Source organism: Haliotis rufescens, unplaced genomic scaffold, assembly GCF_023055435.1.
Source record: "Haliotis rufescens isolate VD_foot unplaced genomic scaffold, xgHalRufe1.0.p SCAF_70, whole genome shotgun sequence".
Taxonomy (NCBI): domain Eukaryota; kingdom Metazoa; phylum Mollusca; class Gastropoda; order Lepetellida; family Haliotidae; genus Haliotis; species Haliotis rufescens.
Window position 1 is genome coordinate 249,263 of NW_025964362.1, and position 21,413 is coordinate 270,675.

Here is a 21,413-nt window from a genome sequence, read left to right on the forward strand (position 1 = left end):
ACCCATAATTAAGGGTGCATATAACACATGAGTGCTTATTATACGCGAATAAATGTCTGGTGTACATTGATCAATCGGAAGGGGTGCTAATTGGGATTGTTCACTCGTCAATATCTTAGCAAATGTCACCTCGGGCGCTTATTAGAGCGGAGCGCTTATTACGTCGAATACGGTACGTGGGCACATTGATTCAACATCGTTTGAGATCATTCAACGATGCATTGTGAAATGATATTAATCATACGCATCCGTTGAGACACACACAATAAAAGTGCCACACGATACTTTCATTTATATTTATTGCCGTCTTTGTTGAAATGTAAAAACAGGACATTATTTAAACCTACAATACAACATATTTCATAAAAAGGTGAGATCAAGATCACATGTGTCAGACTGTAAAACAGACCATTACCAGAATGTAACATTACATACAAACCCATCTGGCGTCGGAACATAGCCATGTCATAAATACAAAACAAATACCCATCCACCTGTGTCTTGTTATTGGGATACTATAGATATCATTGCTGAATACTTCGGTGTATACTTGAACCTAAGGACACCTGTGACCAAAGGTTAAATGGTGAGAAAAGCTACTTCCGATATCTTGTGAGATGGTTCATGCCAAGTGTGGTATTTACCATAATAATTAATCCACCGTTATAACCCGTGTCATTTGCATTTGAGTCAAAGACGGCTCATTATTTAAGATATACGACTTTCTCCACCAGCGCATGCTAATTGGTATAAAAGGATCGGGACATTTCCACAGAGAAACTCACACTGGATGACAAATGATGTCTAGAGGTTTTAATACACGACAGAAAGGTCTATTTAGGGCCTTTTCCAAATACCAAAGAGAATGGACCATAAACCAGTCTACAAGTTTATGTCAGACATATTGAAAACCAAACTCGTACGTAAATAATCACTAGCTTTCACAGCATTGCCGAAACTTGTAATTATGTGTAAACGTTACAGAACAGAACGTGTTCATAATGTCAACTTAGAAGATCGGTTAAGGCTTGCCAAGATCCTCTTTCATATTGACAATGCAAATACGATATGCACACAAGGTCTAGACAAAATTTACCAAGATGTATAGCTTACGATTGCTACATACTACGATATAAATGCGTGAATAAATATTTAACCCATATTTATAAAGACTTTCCAAGTAAAGATAAAGAACATAATAAATGTCGCTTTGGTTTTCTTAACCCTTCTCAACGCACGATTTTCGTGTTGTGTAAACGAAAGCGACAAAACCCTTTCCATAGCCACAAGAAACCTCTGCTAAAAGCAGAGTCGATTGTACAATTCCGACTAAATCATGAACATGTGTTCATGAATCAGTATCAAATAGTGATGACACCAAGTGTAAGCAAAAAGGTGTGCGTATCCTGCCTCACCGGTGGCACCCGTCACCAACACATGCAAAGGTAAGTCAAATGTAAACCTTAAGATAGGGAATTGCATCGGACATCGTTTTTGTCACTGATGCGTCAGATTTGGAAATGTCCTAATGTCTACCATAACACCTTTTAATAGCGTTACTGAGGCCTCGAAGGTTGTAACCATGATTAAGGTAAAGTAAAGGCCGTATGGCGCTCTTTGAAATCATCGTAGAAAGGGCGTGCTCGGTTTTGAGTTGTGAAATGTAGAAAACAGAGGCCACAGCTACTGGCATATGGCTCGACATAACGGGAAAGTTGACTGTTTGAAAGTTAGTCATCCTTTTGGGGAGAGGTTTTTGTGACTGAATCTTTATGCATAGATCTAAAAATATACGAGAGTGGGTGGTTTCACGTGTCTTCTTTATAAACCATTACAAATAATCATTAAAAAAGAAGATTAGTTTTACCATTTAAAACACCGAACAAGCTGATGAATCATCGGGAACGTCAGATAAATGTTCACTTACTCCTCATCCATACAAGGTCTCAATATACGATGCATGCACGTAAGACAACGGCCATCACAATATCAAGAACACGTGCTCGCTATGGTCCTCATAACGGTTAAATGCAAATGCTCCATCTCAGTTACGATCGTGGCTACTGAATTTCTGAATGAGAATTCAAAACACGTTCAGAGGAAGCTGAGGCTGCCACATGGGTTGCACGTGCACATTTATATTGGATTACTTAGTTGATAACGGTCGACACAGGTGTTGGTCCGTCCTACTGCTGTAATTGTGTTGTTGAAACGAGATGAGGTTGTGTACATCTCTATTCCATGATTGTCTTTTCGAGACATCTCATCTCCTTATGTTATCGAAATAGACGATGTCGTGTACATGTACGAATACCTTATTCATACGATCCTTGCACAAAAAGTTGTTTTATCAACGTAACAACATTTATGGCCCCAGTAAGGATTTCAAGCTGTGTAAGGTAGACATGGGGAGAATAATTCCACATTTGACGCATCAGTGACATCATTATGTTGGACAGTGATTCCTAAGCACATGCTCATGATATAGTCGGAATCGTATAGCGGACTCTTATGATTAAGAATGGTAAATGGTTTTAGTCGCTTACATTTATTGGACGCGTTTGGGGATTCTGTTAAATATAATGTGGGAATATGAAATGTACGACCCATAAAGGAAATGGTGATTTCTTTATTGAATTTGAAAATATGTAATGTGAAAAAAGCAAACATTAAATTATTCTACACGTTTCGACATACACATATCACAGAAGATTTGGTAAAAAGGAACGGACGGACATGGTATGAATGTAGACTAATCATAGTATTTTTATTATAATAACAAACTACTCATTTTTAGGCCCATCGAAATGTGACAACATGGAGACATACCCTTGTTCCATGACATTAATATGCATAAGTATAAGCTCGTAAGTATTGGACAGGTTCGTCAAACAAGAATTCGACAGCATGAAGTTTAAAGCTACGATTTATGATTGAATTTCAGGTTGGGTTATTTTTATCGTGTGTGTGTGTGTGGGGGGGGGGGGGGGGGGGGCTTAGGCTGTCACGCCGCGATGTAACTGTAATACTGTTTAAAGCGGCGTTAAACCCAACTCACTCACTCACTCTTTTTATCGTGGACTTAAGTAAAACTTGAAGCATATTGAAACTAATCGGTATCCTTCCTTGAGAATACTTTAATTCTTCGTTAAATGTACAATAAAAAGGTTCCCGTTTGCCTGTAGATCTCTTTCCTACACTCTCTGAAATCACATGGTCAGTGTGTCTCCCAGCAACTGATTATTCACCTTTTCTGACTGAGTGAGTGAGTGGGGTTTTTCTTTTTCAGGACTTTCCAAGCCATATCTGGTAGATACTTTACGAATTGGTTGCATACATTATATCGAACCCGTGCCGTAGGCGTAACGAGCATACACTTTAACCACTGGGCTACCTTACCGCTCCTAAATACACATGTGTGATGATGTAGCTAAGTGTACTTATATGCCATGAAATATACAGACAGATGCTTCCGTGTTCGAATTCAATGTATTTGGGCGTCCATTCGTAATTCTCCTTTGGTATTCAATCAGTATTATTACGAAATCAATAATCATAAAGCTCTACGCCAAATGTAATGCAACAGAGTAATGTAATTGCATCTTGGCACTGAGTGACATTACTCCTAAAATTAAAGGCCTTTATATCTCAAATTAGATTCCAGGGAGACATTGGCAAATATAAAACAGACACCATGGACCATACCAACATGATCCGGTATCACATTAAGGAACCACCCGTCGACCAAATTCAGGGGAAATCACGACCCAACGTTGACGCCAATTGATTTTGGTAATTAACGGTTTAATCCGTGAGACTTACAATAAGATATGCGGGATCTATTTGATCTTTGGCGGTCATCTACAATGCAGTGGTCAGCCAGTAGCCTCTGGCAGTGCTATTAAAGTCTTTGTCTAGAGTGAGGAAGCAATTATCAATTGCGTTGTCTGTGAACGTTTGGATTCGCGTCCGAATCCTGACCCAACATCATAATTAGGAGTGGTCGAGTTTTTACGAACCCCCGAAAGGCTAGGTGGTTCCAGTTAATCATAACGTCCGCTCCTGGACGCGAAAGCTGGTAATAGGTTAGCCGCATCTTAATGTCAGACACCAGAGACGCAACAAACCATGTCTAATTTCACAATTTGGCGTGTATCGAATTTCAGTTAACCATCATCATCGCTTTCTGTAGCTTTTGTTATGTACAAACCGTTTGTTATTTATAGGAGTAGCAAACATTATTTCTACTGTAGTTTTCAAAGGAAAACATAAATCAATAGAGAGGAGTACATACCAAGTTGTGCTATATAGAGTTTGACTAAGACTTCGATGTTGTAGTATGTTGGCGAGATTATGTACTGGTACCATTGTCGTATTTATATTTAAGCTATAGGTGTGCCCTCAGAAATAGTACTGGTTAAAGCAAAGTTATGAAACTAGATTTAGCTCGATGTTAAATAATAAGATTTTCAACTTTTAGGATGTCGTAGTGGTTCAGGCTAACTCGAACTAATCTCACGGCCAGGTCACACTAAAGAGCCAGTGGACTCCTCACTGTGGGTGCTACTTGCTGTGCAGCGATGTGTTCTCACATAACCAGGATATGCTTATTCTTGTCTGGAACCATGACTACCACAGGATATGAATGACACAATGAATGAAACGTGCCCGTGGGTTCACCTAAGTATTGAACATCCATGGAGTGAGCAGTTTTAAGCATTCTTCCGGCATTTGAAACTTTCTCCAATGTATTATGATGTAACTACATGCATTGTATACATTGTTAAACTTGTAGCGTCCTATGTGTGGGTGAGTGAGTGAATGTGATTCATCATTGACATTAATCATCACAAAGGAAACTTTTCTCCCTTTATTACTTCACGTATACTAATTATGACGGCATGGGAATATATCTTGTGGAAATTTGAAAATGAAACAGAAGATCCAACACATCTAAATGTGATTTTTGTCATAGTTTTTTAAGTCAGACAAGTATCGACACAGAACCATGACGAAGTCATTAAAGGTATACACCAGTACAAAATCATGCATAAATGTTGCAGTGAGTACGGCAAAAAGTCATAATCTTGCCTTTGATATTGTGTAGACTGCTACAGACCTGATATACTGATGAAAAGAAATAAAGGAACATATAAAGAAATAGTAGAAGAGTGTTTACTGCTGTGTTTAAAATAAACATTTTCTTGCAAAAGGTTAATTCTTCCATGACTTGATTCTGATTGAAGAAAATCAGGTATCTAATACCATTTTATAACTTCGCAATTAATATGCTTTTTCACACAAAATATACGAAAGCGTTCTGTTTCAAATGAAAAAAGATAAGGTATCTTATCTAAAGTTAGACTACCTCAGATTTCAAAACACAGCAGGTGTTACAAGGTTACCGGTACATGTAAGTAGTGTGATACAAGATTACCTATACACCGTAACGTGACCTGAGGATAATTAAACATGTGACAAAAATAACTTTAACTTTGATTATAAATGGTTTTAGATAAGCGTAACAGTAGTGGTGGATTCGAGGTACAATTGTACGTCAAGTCGTAATCCTGGAGTTTGTATAATGTCCAAAACGTCCATCCTTCTTAAAGTGTTTACAGATTTTGTGTCAAATACGTCCCTCTTCCAGACACGAGTCATGATGGGCTGAAAGAGCTGCCCGCTTTTCCACCAGCAACGCGCACTCTGGATCCGATCAAGCCCTCACATGCTACGCAGAGTATTACAAAACATTGAGACACGCTAGGTAAGAGGCTTATCAATTAGAAACCACATAAGTGGCATGGACGTTAGAACCCGTGTCTTGATCAGGTCTGGAACACATTTTGCATATACAACACCGCCGAGGTGTCTGCCGCAGCAGACGCCGGTGTGAAGACACGCTGCCAACAGTTACGTTCCTCTAGGATGGCCCCTTGTCAAGTCGGTCGTAAATAAATCTTAAGGTCCTGTTATCTGGATAATGCCTCGATGACCTTGGCAGGATTGCAGTCCTCGAGAGGGTTGTATCAAGCAGCCTACATGCACGATGAGATCAATGTCTGCTCTGCGATTTCACACTCTTCGTGAGTTGATGTATGGCTGAAGGTTTTAAAGTGCATTGGGCAAATAATGCATGAACGAGTATCTTTTTACAAGTAGATGACGTTTCTAATGGAAACTGGTGTTCGAGTTATCGCTGCTTCGTTGCTAGTATAAAGCTTTGTGGTGTTTTATCTGACCGGGAGTGTGATATTTCACCCAAACCGTCGTGTTCATGATCATAAATTGGCCAATATTGGGGTACTTTGAATTGAACCATTTGTGATAATTTAATCAAGTGGGAAAATTCATTGCCCAACTGATAGATGATAATTTGCCTTCTTCATGCACACGCCCGTGAGGGTTGTGATATAGTAGGATTGATGCGGTCACTAACGTTTGCAGTGTCATTGATATGGTGGCGTTTTGTGTGTATTATAGACTCCTCGAGTAGTTTTTTAAGTGACCTTTCGGAAAATACACGTTGATATGAACCGCGGAAGCAAACTAACGTGTACTGAAGGGCTTCAATCCTAATGTAGAATACTTGTGCTCCAGGATTGTGTCAATACCATATTTACATTTTACTGTAGTTTTTAGTACTTACCTTTCAGGATTTGCTTCTGTTTGAAAGTAATGTAAAGCATCATGACACTATGTTAACACTAAATACACATTTGGACCAGATACCAAACATGAGAACAATCTTAAATTTGGCTCTCACATAATTTGTCATTTCAGAATCTGACAAGTAGTTTGGCCCTGATTGTTAACATATTATACTTCTAACAACAAGGATTGGAAAGGTAAAGATTCAGAATTGTATCTATAATACTCATTTATTTAAGGAATAAAGTTTGAACTGCCCCCAGGTATGATGTAATAAATTATAGTTTTGACATGAATTATTAAAGTTAAAGCACGAGGAGGCTTGCGCGGAGTATCATTTCGTCGTCGCTATTGTCAAAGTTCAGTTCATGTACGAGTAGACGTTTTCTGGAACCAGTCCTCACATTTTCAGTGATAAACCTTCTCGCGATATCTCTTCCCAGAGATCAGTAACACCATCACCCGACCCATTTCTCCATTAAATGAAACTTTTTCACCGATTGACAAACGACGTGGATCAACGTGATCTTGATTGATAGGACCGGACGGCCAAGTCGTCTGAGGCGCCGCGATTCGCTGTGCAAAGTTGCGCTCCTTGGGCACGCCAGAAACCTATGATTGTGGGTTTGAATCCCGATTCGCCCCGATTATGTTTCTAGGTTAGTCAGCACCATACCCGTGCTGGTGGGTTTCACCGAAGTGGTAAACGTCTAAGACCTGCATGAGGATTTCCTCCCACATTAAGCTGACACGCCGTGATATAACTGGAATACTGTAAAAAGCAGCGTTAAACCTAACTCACTCACCCATTTAAAAACAGGTAAACAGTAGCTATTAGATAACCCAGGCATAGTCATGGATGAGTGACTTTGCTGGTTAGACAATGCAGGCATGGTGATGAACCCATTTTACTGTCAACAGGGTTGCAGAAAATTAAAACCAAAAAGACACATTTTTATTGTATCATTTATCTATCAATCGATCTGACAGACACTTAGCATAAGGTTAATTAATTAAAGTCATGCGAATTCTCCCAGAAGAAGATTGCTAAATCTGCAGGGAGGGCACTCATGCCTTACGAGGTATTTCATAGTTTGTATAATAATCTTGTCCAGACCATTTAGTTAACTGTAATAAGCTTTGGACATACAGGCAGTTTAAAACTACTCTCTCTTTGGGGCCTTACGTTCGCACTATTATGCGTAGATGTAGAACGTTGCCATAAGAAGTTGAGGTCGGTAGATTTACTAGACCCGTAACACCTTTAGACAATCGTATATGCAAATACTGTAAAGATCAAACTGTTGAGGATGAAGTACACTTTCCAGCAAACTGTGATCTTCACTCAGACATTAGATATTCGTAATGGAGATCTGTAGCTGAGGTTTATCGTAATTTCCCTCAACTATCACCTGCTGACTAATTGAAGTTCTTGATGCGTTCTGATGCCATTGTAAAATTCCTGACTGCCTCTCATTATGGAGATAAGGGTCTTCTGATGGCAATGTGGAGTTGGACCAAGTTTCACAAGCCAATTATTCATTGTCTGCAGTTTCCCCGTGTATGTTCTGTCGATGCACCTTCAGTACACGCAGTCGTTCTTCTCTCTGTTCATAAAGTAATTGTAGCCTCCACGTTACGCACATCTACCACCGTGGAGGTTGGGGAGGACTGAAAACTGCGCTATTGCATTCGCCATAACTGATAATAGTATTGGATGTTTGAATCCATTATCTGCTATGAATCCTTACATCTCTATACAATCTGCTATACATCTCTCAAACTATCTTAGTTCACATACAATTCTTAATTGAAAAAACACCTTTAATTGCAAAGTAAATGAAAAATACTAATAATATAATAATCAAAGTGTAGCTCTATCTTAAGTCGTCCCAACCCAAACCCCTGTGTCCATTGATGGTCTCTCCCAAACATGTTGTACGGGTCAGTGACCACACGGATTACACCGACCCATGGAGAAACCACTCATGCATGGTTAGACAACCAAGGCATAGTGAAGCTCTTAAAAAACGATGAATCGGGTTGTAATCTGTATCGCGGGGTATGATAATTTGACGTCATTGAATTATTACGTTACTCAAAAACTCAAAAGTACCGTCGGCGCCCTTGATCATTTACCGAAGCATCTCAGAAACCATAAACATGAGTCTCTCTCACACACCCCAGAGCATATGACCCCCATACCGCTGAAGCATTCCCTTCTAAGCTGTAGTGGGGGCACGGGTGGCCAAGTCGTCTAAGGCGCCGCGATTCGCTTTGCAGAGTTGCGTCCCTTGGGCACGCCACAAACCTATAAATGTGGGTTCGAATCCCGGTTAGCCTCGATTATGTTTCTGGGTTTGTCAGCACCATACCCGTGCTCGTGTGGTAAACGTCTGAGACCTGCATCACTTAGGGCTTTCCTCCCACATTAAGCTGACACGCCGTGATATAACTGGAATGCTGTTAAAAGCGGCGTGGACCCAACTCACTCACTCACTCTCGGCTGTAGTAGCCTATATCACTTTACGAACTTATTAATTGAAGGTATGAAGAGTGTAAGACGTTCATTCTGATCTCATGTGTTTTGATTGTGACATGTACAATATGTGCATTAGGCCTGCCTGAAACCCAGCACATTAAGCCACGTCCGTTAGCTTAACTCGTGACCGGTTGTGAAAATAAGAGCGTGTGGCATCTAATCAGCGGTCACCACGCAAACTGACCCGTCTGGTCAATCGGTCACGATAAGAGAATTAGGTGAGAGACCACAACCTCCCCTTGGAGTATCCACTGATCACTTGGTAATTGACCATAGCGTGATTTAACGAGTCGGGTTTAGCAACGGTCTTCATCTATTCATCGTGAGTTCACAGTGAATAAGTCGAAAAGAGGTTTCAAGTTCAGTATGATTCATCTTAACCATATTCATTTTCAGATCGTTATGGCACCATTTGTGAATAAAAACGTTAAAAAATATTCTGGCAGGAATATGATACATGCATTGAGATTTCAAAAGGATAAACTAGTTCGGAATATATTTGCACGACTGTTACTGTTGTAATCACTGTTCAGAATCGAACGTGTATCGAAAGAAACATAATCGCACCATGGTATATTTTGGTCCTACCTCTTCATAGAAAACACAGCTTGTCCTTAAGTTACTAGTAATTTAAGTAATTTTAAATTATTTTTTTAAGTTTATGATATATCGATATCCTATTGTATATATACAGCTTTAGTCCATACAATATACAACAACTACTACAACAACAACAACAACAACAATAATAATGATGATAATAATAATAATGATATTAAAAATATAAATAAATACTAATAATAACACACGAATACAGTATTTTAACGATCCCGAAGAAACATAAATGTGTGACATCATGATGTATCAGCCTGTAATGGATGTCAGGAAAAAACACAGAAGAACTCGCTGTTGGGTCATTTATCAAACTAACGGTATCATGTGATCCAACTAAACAAGTACGCCTTCTATTTCAAACAGAATAGATGCAGCCGTATTCGATTTCTGATTAATGAAGACGATCTCCAGCAATCGGTTTAATCTGCTGTTGAAAAGATGATACCTCAAAGATTGTCAATTGCACCCTAAGGAAAATCCGAATCAGTATCGATTCCCAAAGGTGTGTGATCCTGTCCATCAACACTGAAATTAACTAGCATCGATTCAACTTTTCAAGATTGAAAATAGCTTAGAGTCAGTAGGTCTGGAAGCAACAGAACTCAAAGGAATCTGTTGAAGTAAGAAGCGCGTTATCAAAGTAATGTTAGCGTTCAAATATCTCCAAGTTGGACACGAGAGTGTAACTTGCCACTGTCATTTCACATTTAATCAAACGTAATTCTAGCCTCATTACTATGTAATGGGTATTATAATTACGTAGAGTGTCCGGCGATACACTTTTACACCAACATTAACTGAAGATCATTCAGTAGTTTGATTATGATTCACATTATGGGCCACATCAGTTACGCGAGAGGTAACCATACGATTTGAGGGTGATACTTACTGGATAGAAAACGCTGATTAAGAACCTCATTTGAAACAGAAAAAACGTAATATTAAATTGACGAATAACGTAGCAATAAACATGTGTAAAGTACTGTTAAAGGTTTCAAGGATTAACCTTTTCTGCAAGCGTTGCTTTCTAATTCGAATTTCATTTTATCATCATAACATTCGTGATCACTAAAGAGCCCCATCAACTGAATATTGCGGCGTTAATATTTACCAGGATATCGTGTATCTTAGACTTGAGTCACGAGTATTAAATAATCCATCTGATCACATTTAATTAAACGTTGTCTTCTGGAGCATTCACAACCTTCCGAACAGGGCGTCATGTGGAAATAGGCATAATCTAGCCGACCTTGTGTATAGATGAATAATGAAATTGGCAAAAAGAAAATGAAGAGGTAAATGTTCCACTGATTTACCCACCTGCACTAGAAATACAGGAGACAAATCAGATCGCCTCATCTATTTCATATTCAGATTTATGCAAAAACATTCAGAGTGAGAAAACGCTTTTCACAGGGCAAGGGGGATGACAATAATCAACTCTCTCTTCATGTCGAGCAATATTCCAGCAGCTCCAGCCTTTGGTGTTTACATTTCACAACTTTTGAGATGCAATCGAGCATGTTCTTTCTACCAAGATTTCAAAGAGCATCATACGACTCTCAGAAGTTGTTTGATCAAGGTTACAGTATTCAATGCCTCAGTAAAACTTTCAAAAAGGTTTATGGTAGACATGTGGAGGACATTTCCAAATGTGACGCATCAGTGACAAAAATGATGTCCGACGCAATTCCCTATTTTGACTTGAACCATAAAATTATGTTCCCATGTTTTTTCAGGTAAACAATTGGCTTGCCTTTGCATGTGTTTGTGGCGGTTGCCTACGGTAGGGCAGGACACGCTCACCATTTCGCTAACACCTGGTATCATTACTATTTTACAGTGATTCATAAACACATGCTCATGATAAAGTCAGAATCGTACAATCCACTCTGCTATATGCAGATATTTCTATTGGATATGGAAAGAGTTTTGTCGCTTTATTATTATCTTGAAATCTTAAATATGAAAACCGAAAAATAAAACATCTAACGAAAAACGCCAATAAACAATAAAGACATATGTAATTATGAAAGACTCTGGAGGTGAAACATATTTCTGGGTCTGATACTTCATTAGAAATTATGCGGTCCGGAAAGAAGCAAATTGGAAACGAAGGAAATGGGAAGAATGGAAATGATTTTCCTTGAGGACACAAGGGTGCAAAGTTTAATTTGTTTTTGCCACCTATCGACAGCACGGTGAGTCCTGTAATAGCACTCTAATGAGTCTCAGCGATAGAAGCATAGTCGGTTCAAGACAGCTGGGATAGGAATCCTTGCTGCGATGTTCCGATTGACGGCACGATGACTCTGTTCATGCAGGGGCATACGTGACGCTCCTTAGATAAATTGGAGACGAGGGAATCCTGATAAGAAATATTAGTTTTTGAATGTGTTTCTGACTTAGGGACTGACCGTTTGATATTCTAGGGGCTTAGGGGGTCGATGGTCTGGGAATTGTGTATTGAAACTGGATATATTTTCAGCTACAGCCGCGAAAACAGTTATCTTTTTTAATTAAGACTATGAGCCTAATTATTGTTTTTTAAACCAGCTTGCAGAAATGTATTCATTGTTGCAGACAATGCGTTATTTTCAACCGTCGGAAGCATATCTATTTCTAGCAAGCATTTTTTGGACACAATCTCAAGCCAGATCACCCTAGCCCTCACCCCCACAACCTAACCCTCACCCCTACCCCAGAGTGTCAACGGCCTTCCCTTATTTTGATTTGCAAAATTTAAAACTATGTTTAAATGTACAGATATTAACCTAAATTATCATGTAGGAGATGGATATTATACACATGTAGCTTCTGAAATATTTATTCTTTTTGCATGACGTTTCACTGTTAATCGTAAAGGCAGCTTGCAATGAAAGGGGGTTAAGATACATCCGTGCACCCTTGGTAAGTGTCCCCTGGATTTGGAAGAGCGCTTTGTCCAAGTACTAAACCAGCAAGGCTAAAAGCACCAATAACACTCAAAGGCAGATACATGTTTTTCACAAGAACTTTTAAGTGAAAACACATGACTTATCACATCGCAATTCCCAGTGTAACCACGATCGCCACAAAGGACCTGGTGCTTACAAAGGAATAGAAGTGGAATGAGGCTCTGTAAGACATAACCGATGGATCCTTGGGAGCAACTTGAGATGCGGTGAATGAAATCACTGGGCAAGTCATGATACACGTCAAAGAATTCTATTGTTGGGGTTCGGATATCGAGAAACAGCACATTCGAATACAAGCACAGACATTAACATCAGGACATGGATGACATCCCATAATGGTATACCATGTGGATGTCTGCCAAGAAAAGACTTTTATACACGGCTTTAATGCTCATGTACTAATCCATCTCATTCGGACTCCACTTCTGTGAAAGATATACCAGTAATGATCTCGTACGAAGTACAGTTGATACCATATTCTGCTTTGCAAGACCACAAGAGGTGAGTGCGTCCAATTGCTGAGCAGCCTGTTATCATGAACTTTAAGACCACGTCATTAAACGTCTACCATCTTACAGGATGAACTGTGAGCAGGGAATGACACGAGCTGTCGAGATAGTCTAAGAAGCAAGTGCACCGAATGACAAGAGCCCGGGAACGGATACATTGTATATCCAGTGTATGTCGTGCTTAATAGGCGGGAATAAGAAGCAAGACAATCCAGTAATTTGCGACTATTCATTCCATCAGAGAATACTTGTAGTTGTACGAATATATAGTTTTATATTTACATTTCATGTGCCAATGTCTGTTAATGCTCTGAAATGCAAATTTGCTATTGACATTTGTATAACAAGTGTGTTATCTACCCCCTAATTCCCATAAATATATAAGATTATTTTAACAACTTTGTACATAGGCCGAGCACCTTTCAATCAACTACTATTCACATCTTTACAAGAAAAAAGGGTATCTTACCTCCTCCTCTCCATAGGTGAAATTTTCATACATTTCCTTGGCTCTCCTTTTCACTTCAGTAGAGAATATCTTGTACTCGGGGCTGGTTGGTTTACGAAGCGTCACCGTCATTAAGGCTTCGTACGCTATTCTGGCTTTATTGTTCCTTTCTGCATCATCATCCTCGTTATACCATGGGCGTTCACTGTCGTTTTTACTGCAAGAGTGAGTGAGTGAGTGAGTGAGTGAGTTTGATTTAAAGCTGTAAGTAGATTTACCATCATTTCCATGAAGTATAACCCACGTGGACTGGTATTGTGCTGACAAACCAAGAAACGATCATACGTTTCTCCCCCGCAAGAAAGAATCATCATTTGTTGTCTAAGAATATCACATTTTATATGTTTATATATGAAACTAAATATCAACAGATTAGGAGTTTTAGGATTTTACAGCGGTGACCTTAGCTTTTTTAATGTAATTTTCGTTAGTTCGTAAATACTAGTATCATATGGTCAAACAATTGAAACGTATTGAAGTATTATTTATTATGCCAATTTTTATTACGGTAATTAGTACCTGCTGAATAGATCTATGTTGAAAAAGACGTATTCTCCATTGTCGAAGTTGAGCTCATGAGCTTTGATCATGATTTCCCGTACAGCTTGCGGGGAGGCACAGAGGACCACGACTGTAACGAAAGAAAGACAGCATACGTTAATAAAATAATGTTTAATGTAACAATGACATTTATTTGAATTCATATATTATAGATATGTTGTGTGAAGAGGCAAACCATTTGAGTTTATTATATATTTTGACAATCCAACAATATGATGACACAAGATTCTATCCAAGCCTTAACACACATTTCTTAAAAACATGATGAACATTGTTTAAGTGACCATCCTTGTCTTATCCCTCATTCTGAACATAATTTTATGCTTACGTTCATTATAAGAACATTACTTGTTCTGAAAATATAGCGGCAATATGATGACAAAAGAATATTCCATGCCTAAACACACACTGTTAAAGAGAACATCCTTGTCGTTTCCTTGTTTCGAAACCGGAACGTGTGCATGAACATGTACGCTTAATGATTTATATCACCGTGGTTATTAAGTTACCATCACACACGTTTCTTGTTTGTCGGACTTTAATCAACCTTTCAGTATAAGGTTACCTTGAATTGATATAAGGTAACCTGGCTCTAATAACGTGTCATGGTGATATACTGTTTTTAATTACGCTCTTTTTCAATGCAAATGAAAAACAATGACACCAGGAGTTATTGGTATTCACACGACACTAAGCACCGTGGTAAACGTTGTAATTGTATCATTTGGTATCGTAAAGCCCCATTCACATGGTACACCATGGACTCAATAGACAACAGTACGACTTTCTCTGTCAGATTAATCATGTCAACGAGTCTCAATTATTCATGGTCTATCGAAATAACGACAGCAGCAAATTCGATTTGTGCATTGATACGAAAATCCTTCAAAAGATGCATTCTACATTTTGTTTGAAACGATACCAACCTCGATATGAACCAAATTCAAACACTATAGCCTGGATATATTTAACATAACGTCTTTGTGTTCATGATCAGTGCAAAGTGTGACGTTGGCCTGAGCTACACGTTGAATTCAATCTGTCATTCCTTAGTGTTTGGTTAACACCGTGAATAGGACACTGGTTATTGATAAACGTAAGGCGAGCTACAAGTCAACTGTAACAAAGCTACCGGCATTTTAGTCTGTGAAATTACTATAAATACAAAATAATATACATTTCCAATTACTGTAAAAGGTCAGTGTTCAGCCATTCGCGAAATCGATCCTTTGACTCGAAAATGACTTCCGTCGACGCAAAATACCAGATTGTGTCCAGCCTATCTGGTGAGGGTCGCACGATATGGGTAATCTTTAAGATATCTGATATTTGTAATTTGAAATGATTAGGCGCGGAGTCTAGAAAAGGTCAAAACCTTAACACAAGCTAGATTGAAACCTTATATCATCCTACGTTTTTGTTACAGGGATGCCATGCTGAACATTTATCCATTTGCTCACCTCTGTATTGTTTTTCACTTTCTTGCAAAATGTTTTTTTAAGAGGGATTGGACAACAATCATTCTACGGCTGTGCTACATCTAAGGCAATATTTCGTAATGCCTTGGTGTAATCCTCATATACGTCAATACTAAATTGACAAGACATTTTGAATTTGAACACATTTAAATCTCCTTCAGAAATGCTTGACAATTATTTAAAAGTAAACTTAATAATGTTGCCACTATCTATAGAATCGACTCCACATTTGATTTAAACCAGTATCCGAGGCGTCATATACTGACACTGTGGCTAAACGTACATGGTGAGAATGTGGTTTTACGCCGCTGTGAATGTTATATCACGTGTCAGCTTAACATTTTAAAAAAGCCTAAGCTGAAGCCGGAGGTCATAGATGTTCACCGCGGTTCGAACCCACAACCATATGGTTCTGGCTCATCCAAGGGACGACCTTCTGCACATCGACGACTGTGTTACCCATGACCCAACATAAAACATTCAGTGTTCATGAATGAACAATTACGTCTACAAAGTCATATTCACAGCTATTACAAGTTGTATTAGTAAATATTTTCTATACAACTAAGTTACTGGAACAGTCAAACAACAATTTACTCATCGAAGAACCCAAGAGCCATAATCGCATGAAAAAAACACTTCAATATTGTTTTTATACAGTTCTTTCAAAATAAAACATGATGTTTTTGTTATTTGTTTGAAGATACAAAACTACGAATATGAAACCCCTTAGGCGTTGACGTTTGGAACAAAAGATGTCTCAGCATTATATTTAAAAAAATATTGTCGTCCATTGGATTGATAATTTAACAAGTTTACCCAAATGATCAGCACCGACTCTCCTGTTCAGCGGAAGGAGACGGTGTCTAATTTATTGGCCTTAGGGACTTCCCGTCGCGCGCTTAGCAATGAATGCAACATTAAACTAAAAGGGCATGTTCGGGTAATCTAGAGCATGTGAAATTAGTCTGTGGGGCCTGTTAAAAATAACCCGCAACTTGCCCCTGGTACTTTCGATCCAATGAAGCTACACCAGAGATGATCGTGATTAGCTGCAATCTCTTCCATATACTGCTCTATTTGACTTAGGCTCGTGGCTAATGGATGAATAATTGTGCCGTATTGTCTAACATAAACCTGAGTTTACTAAGTTATAGATTAGTATTTCTTCTAGCACAATTGTCTTCATGTGCCATCGACTTTGTTTGCAATGGTGTACTTCACTGAAGAAGGAGACGTAATAAAGCAGGGATCGTGTTGTGCGATTCATCCCCGGGGCCATCGACTCCAGGGTACCATTATAACAGTGAGCTGATAGGTGTTGGTGCCATCCAACCACTCATTGTATACTTGTACTGCTTTATAACAATTGCCTTACACTTGAACCTTATATTGACTTTCCCCCCGAAAATTAAATTATTTTTATATTAATTGCAGCTAATAAACATCAGTTTATTCTAATATGCTAACTTGAAATTTGAAATATAAATTACTATTTTGTCAAGAAAACGTCGACACATTAGTTTCAACATACGCGATAAGCATGTAGAGCTGTATTGAAAGCATGCCAGACATTAATTCTATTTTCTGTTCCCGTTAACAGTTACTGTTGATACTTAGAGTGTTGAATCAGATGTTTATCGTTTTAAGTTTAATATTTCTGTGTATGTCTAGAACAATTGCTGCTGGCAGCATGGCTTGCTACAAATACCAAATTTAATGGCATCACGGAATACTTTCTGCTTTTGTTTCAGATGATTTCTTTTTCAAATAACGTTGTTGACACAAACATAGTGCAACAAAATGATTTCGTTAATGTTCATACCACCCAGTGTTCCAAGAGAGAAATACTCACAGAAAGCTATAATTGTCGTACTGGTAGTTAAAAACATCGATAGACCTTTCTGTCATGAAGCCATTTGTTTAGTGCCAGGGGCTTTCTTACTTCGGTATATCTCAATACACGCAGTGATAAACGAGTAAACAAGTCTTTTCTCGATAACTAGTATTCAAAACATGACATTTAATTGCTCAAGTTATGTTCCAGTCAAAGTCGTTGTGATACATTACAGCTATTTGTGTGCATAAAAACTTCAAATGGCACCGTTTTTGCAAACCATTATTTTACGACTCGTTGGTTCGTAAAGTTGCCATTGCTCTCGTCCCTATTCGTTCGTTGTTGTTCGACACGATAAATATACAGGTTCTTTTCTGATTGCTTCAACTTTTTAATTTTTTACAGGATGTTTCGGGAATATGAAAAAGAAACAAAGAGGACCTTCTTAAGAGACAGATATTCTATAAGTTACAATTAGTTAGTGTTGGTTCTTCTGAACAGTTGCTTATAAGACATTCAAGCTCATACATGTCATTCCAAAAGTAAAAGTTTGTCATGATGGTTAAGAGGTTTATAAATCATACGTGACACATATGCTACGGTACAAACAAACACAACAAATGAGATGCTATATTCGTTAATGTCATGTTCTGTCGTTAACGTTCTTTGAAGAAAATACTTCAGCAATGGAAATCGATACGTTTCATTACTGTGCTATTGGGCACCATCTGTAATCCTTTCAATCTGGACCTGTTTTAGTGTCGTGATAAAAAAATTATTAATATGATAAAAAATATTTGCATACATAAAGCCCTGTTTCTTAACCCGTCGCATCTAGTTTTTGCATGTTACCGCATTTAGCTTCCGTCTTGCTCAAGTAATAGGATTTGCTTTTCATAACACACACAGCTTTAACGTTAGGACCCTAAACGTCAAACGTGTTTTTTTTCTGTTTATCCAAGACTGATGGAGCCGACAAAGTGAAATGCCGTCACTAACAGAATCAACATAATAACATTCAATGATTTATGACAGTTTATGGCGCTTTAAACAATAGTCCAGTTATATAACGGAGAGTCGGCATCATGTCGTAGGAAAGCCCAAAGTGACAGAACATCAGGAAGAAGATGAAACCAGTGAGCACGCATATGGAGAACACATCTGGGATCGAAATACACATTCGTGATCAGTTCATTGCATGAGATCTGTGTCCAGGTTTTCACATGGAGTAATGTCTATTTCTGATAAGCAATGATTGCCCTTCTTTCGATAGCCTGTTGCAGTTCTTTTTTCGCATGCAACATTTGCGATGCCTAAATCATCAGTCCTACTTTAAAACTAAAAGATCTTGTTCTAAACTGATACGCAAATGCCAATATCGCACGTGAAAGGATTGATGTGTTCATTGCAAAAACACAACTTTTTTTTGTATTACGAAACCGTACTAAAATGTGATACTTGTAAATTTGATGTTTCCATTTGTAACTGCCCTTCGGAAGGTAAATGCGCCGAATGTCTATTCATGTTTACAATTAATCACATTTGGGAAGCACTATCCATCACGCTGTCGTGCTATCAGCAGTAGAATAGAGAAAGTCAATATATGTAATCGTAATTGCGGTAACGCTCAGGCTTTTAGTAACATGTGGCCTTTGTGAATCGAGGACGTCTTGCTTACATAACAGATAACACATTTACCATATTGTACCATGTGGTTTCATGGCAATGCCTACTCATGGAGAGTTCATGACAACTTAAACATAACATGGCGTTACACGTTTATTTGAGCAACAGCTGATGGAATGGAATTCCGCGATACCTTACATGCAGCATACTAGCGTTGTAAGGACATTTCATACACGAACAGTCGATCGTTGTACACAGTAGTAAGTGATCATGCATCCATCTAAGGAATGTGAACAGGTGTTGATCCACCAAGAACCCATTCCTCGTATAATTGCTCCCTTTGGGATTCGCGGATCGCGTATAATGTATTTACCGGGTACCCATCTGTGAGTGATGTTGTATTCCGCTCACGGCAATATATCCCAGCTTTATCATAACACCTTACTGTGTACCCTCATGACCCTATGCTGTGGATGGTTGAGTATACTTTCAGTCGATGGTTTGTCTGGTCCAAACACGATTATGGTCATGTTATTAAACCCTGGCTTGGTCACATGTGATTACAGACAGGTGGAACAGTTTTGATTGCGGCTCATATTCACTCACTATACCGTAAAATTGAGCTCGACTTACGCTTACCTATTTACGACTGATAATATCGTTCCTATTTAGCAAACAATTGGTATTCATGCATTGCAGGATTCAAGGAAAAATACAACGAAAAAATTAAGGACGACCCTTTTGTATCAGTGAGTGATGTTCCCGCAACAACACGCCTCACATACTGTAGGACCCGGAAGATCGTCGTGCCGAACAAAATCGTTAGTCGCTTTGCTTCGCCATTGTCGCACAATTTGTAGCAGAACCAAACCATCAATATGCGCCTGTTGAGATAACAAAACCCAGAAAAAATATTTGCGTGTTATGAATCTAATCTAAATGCAAACAGTACATGATCATAATGTAATGATCATGAGTGTTTCTAGGTTTGTCAGCACCATACCCGTGCTCGTGGGTTTCACCGAAGTGGTAAACGTCTGAGACCTGCATCACTTCGGGCTTTCCTCCCACATTAAGCTGACACGCCGTGACATAACTGGAATACTGTTAAAAGCGGCGTTAAACCCAACTCACTCACTCACAATAAGCTAGGTATTGGTAATATTTAGGAGTCAAATAATCATTGCAACACATTTCTTGTAGACAGTTGTTTCATACATTCTTCACATATTATCAATTAAATTACTTCTGAAAAGAAAGATAATATAAAAATACATTAATTTATATTCTATTCAGACCAATCAGAACGATTCCTTATTTGGCAGTAAATAGCATTTCGATGTCTTTCAGCACAACATTTCAGCATTAACCATTGAACCTAAAATAACATTGTTTACAACTGTCCATATATAGCAATGAATTCTATTTTAATGTATGTCGATGAGATCTGCTTAAAAATACCAGTGGTATAATCATATTTCATTTGAATTGGATACGCATTTTATTGATATTTTTTGTCCATTTGCGTGTGATATAGATAATATATTGAAAAACTACGCTCTTCGTTTGTTTGTTCGTCTGTATATTGTTGAATGCCGCACAGTTCCGGGTAAATGGCTGTGGCCCATAAGTAATCGAGTCTTGAATAGAGAGGATGGTAGTATGATGCAACGCTTCGGGCTTCGATCACACGCAACCAACAAAGTTACCGAACCTGACCACCAGTTCCATTAAGGTGCGTTGCTGGGGACCTATTCCAAACCGGAATCCCCACGAGGGATGACACACTGCCAATGACAAGTAATTGTTTTGGTACCCTCATTCGTAGTGAGCGAAACAATGGAATTATAGCACGTTTGGTGTAATACAGCGCAGTTCTCAAACATCACGAACTGCAAATCCGTACATATTGCCATCAATAAGCATCCATACATATGGACATTCATAGGCATCTTTACACATGGACATTCACAAGCTCCATCCATATTGACTTTCATTAGCATCCATACGTATGGACATTCATAAGCATCTTTTCAAATGGACATTCATAAGCATCCGTACTTAATGCCATCAATAAGCATTCGTACATATGGACATTCATAAGCATTCATGCATATGGCCATTCATAA

At 38.6% G+C, this 21,413-nt stretch overlaps 1 protein-coding gene across 6 annotated transcripts in view; it reads right to left on the bottom strand.

Annotated features, from left to right (window-relative positions):
• The window catches only part of LOC124135588 (atrial natriuretic peptide receptor 1-like), a 654,598-nt gene that overhangs the window by 57,653 nt on the left and 575,532 nt on the right, over positions 1-21,413 (bottom strand). For all 6 annotated transcript variants that reach the window (XM_046500976.2, XM_046500985.2, XM_046500994.2 and 3 more), the window contains 2 exons: positions 14,302-14,413; positions 13,744-13,939 (listed from right to left, as the gene is read on the bottom strand). In XM_046500976.2, the coding sequence (XP_046356932.1) occupies positions 13,744-13,939; positions 14,302-14,413 (308 nt within the window). The remainder of the gene's footprint in view (positions 1-13,743; positions 13,940-14,301; positions 14,414-21,413) is intronic.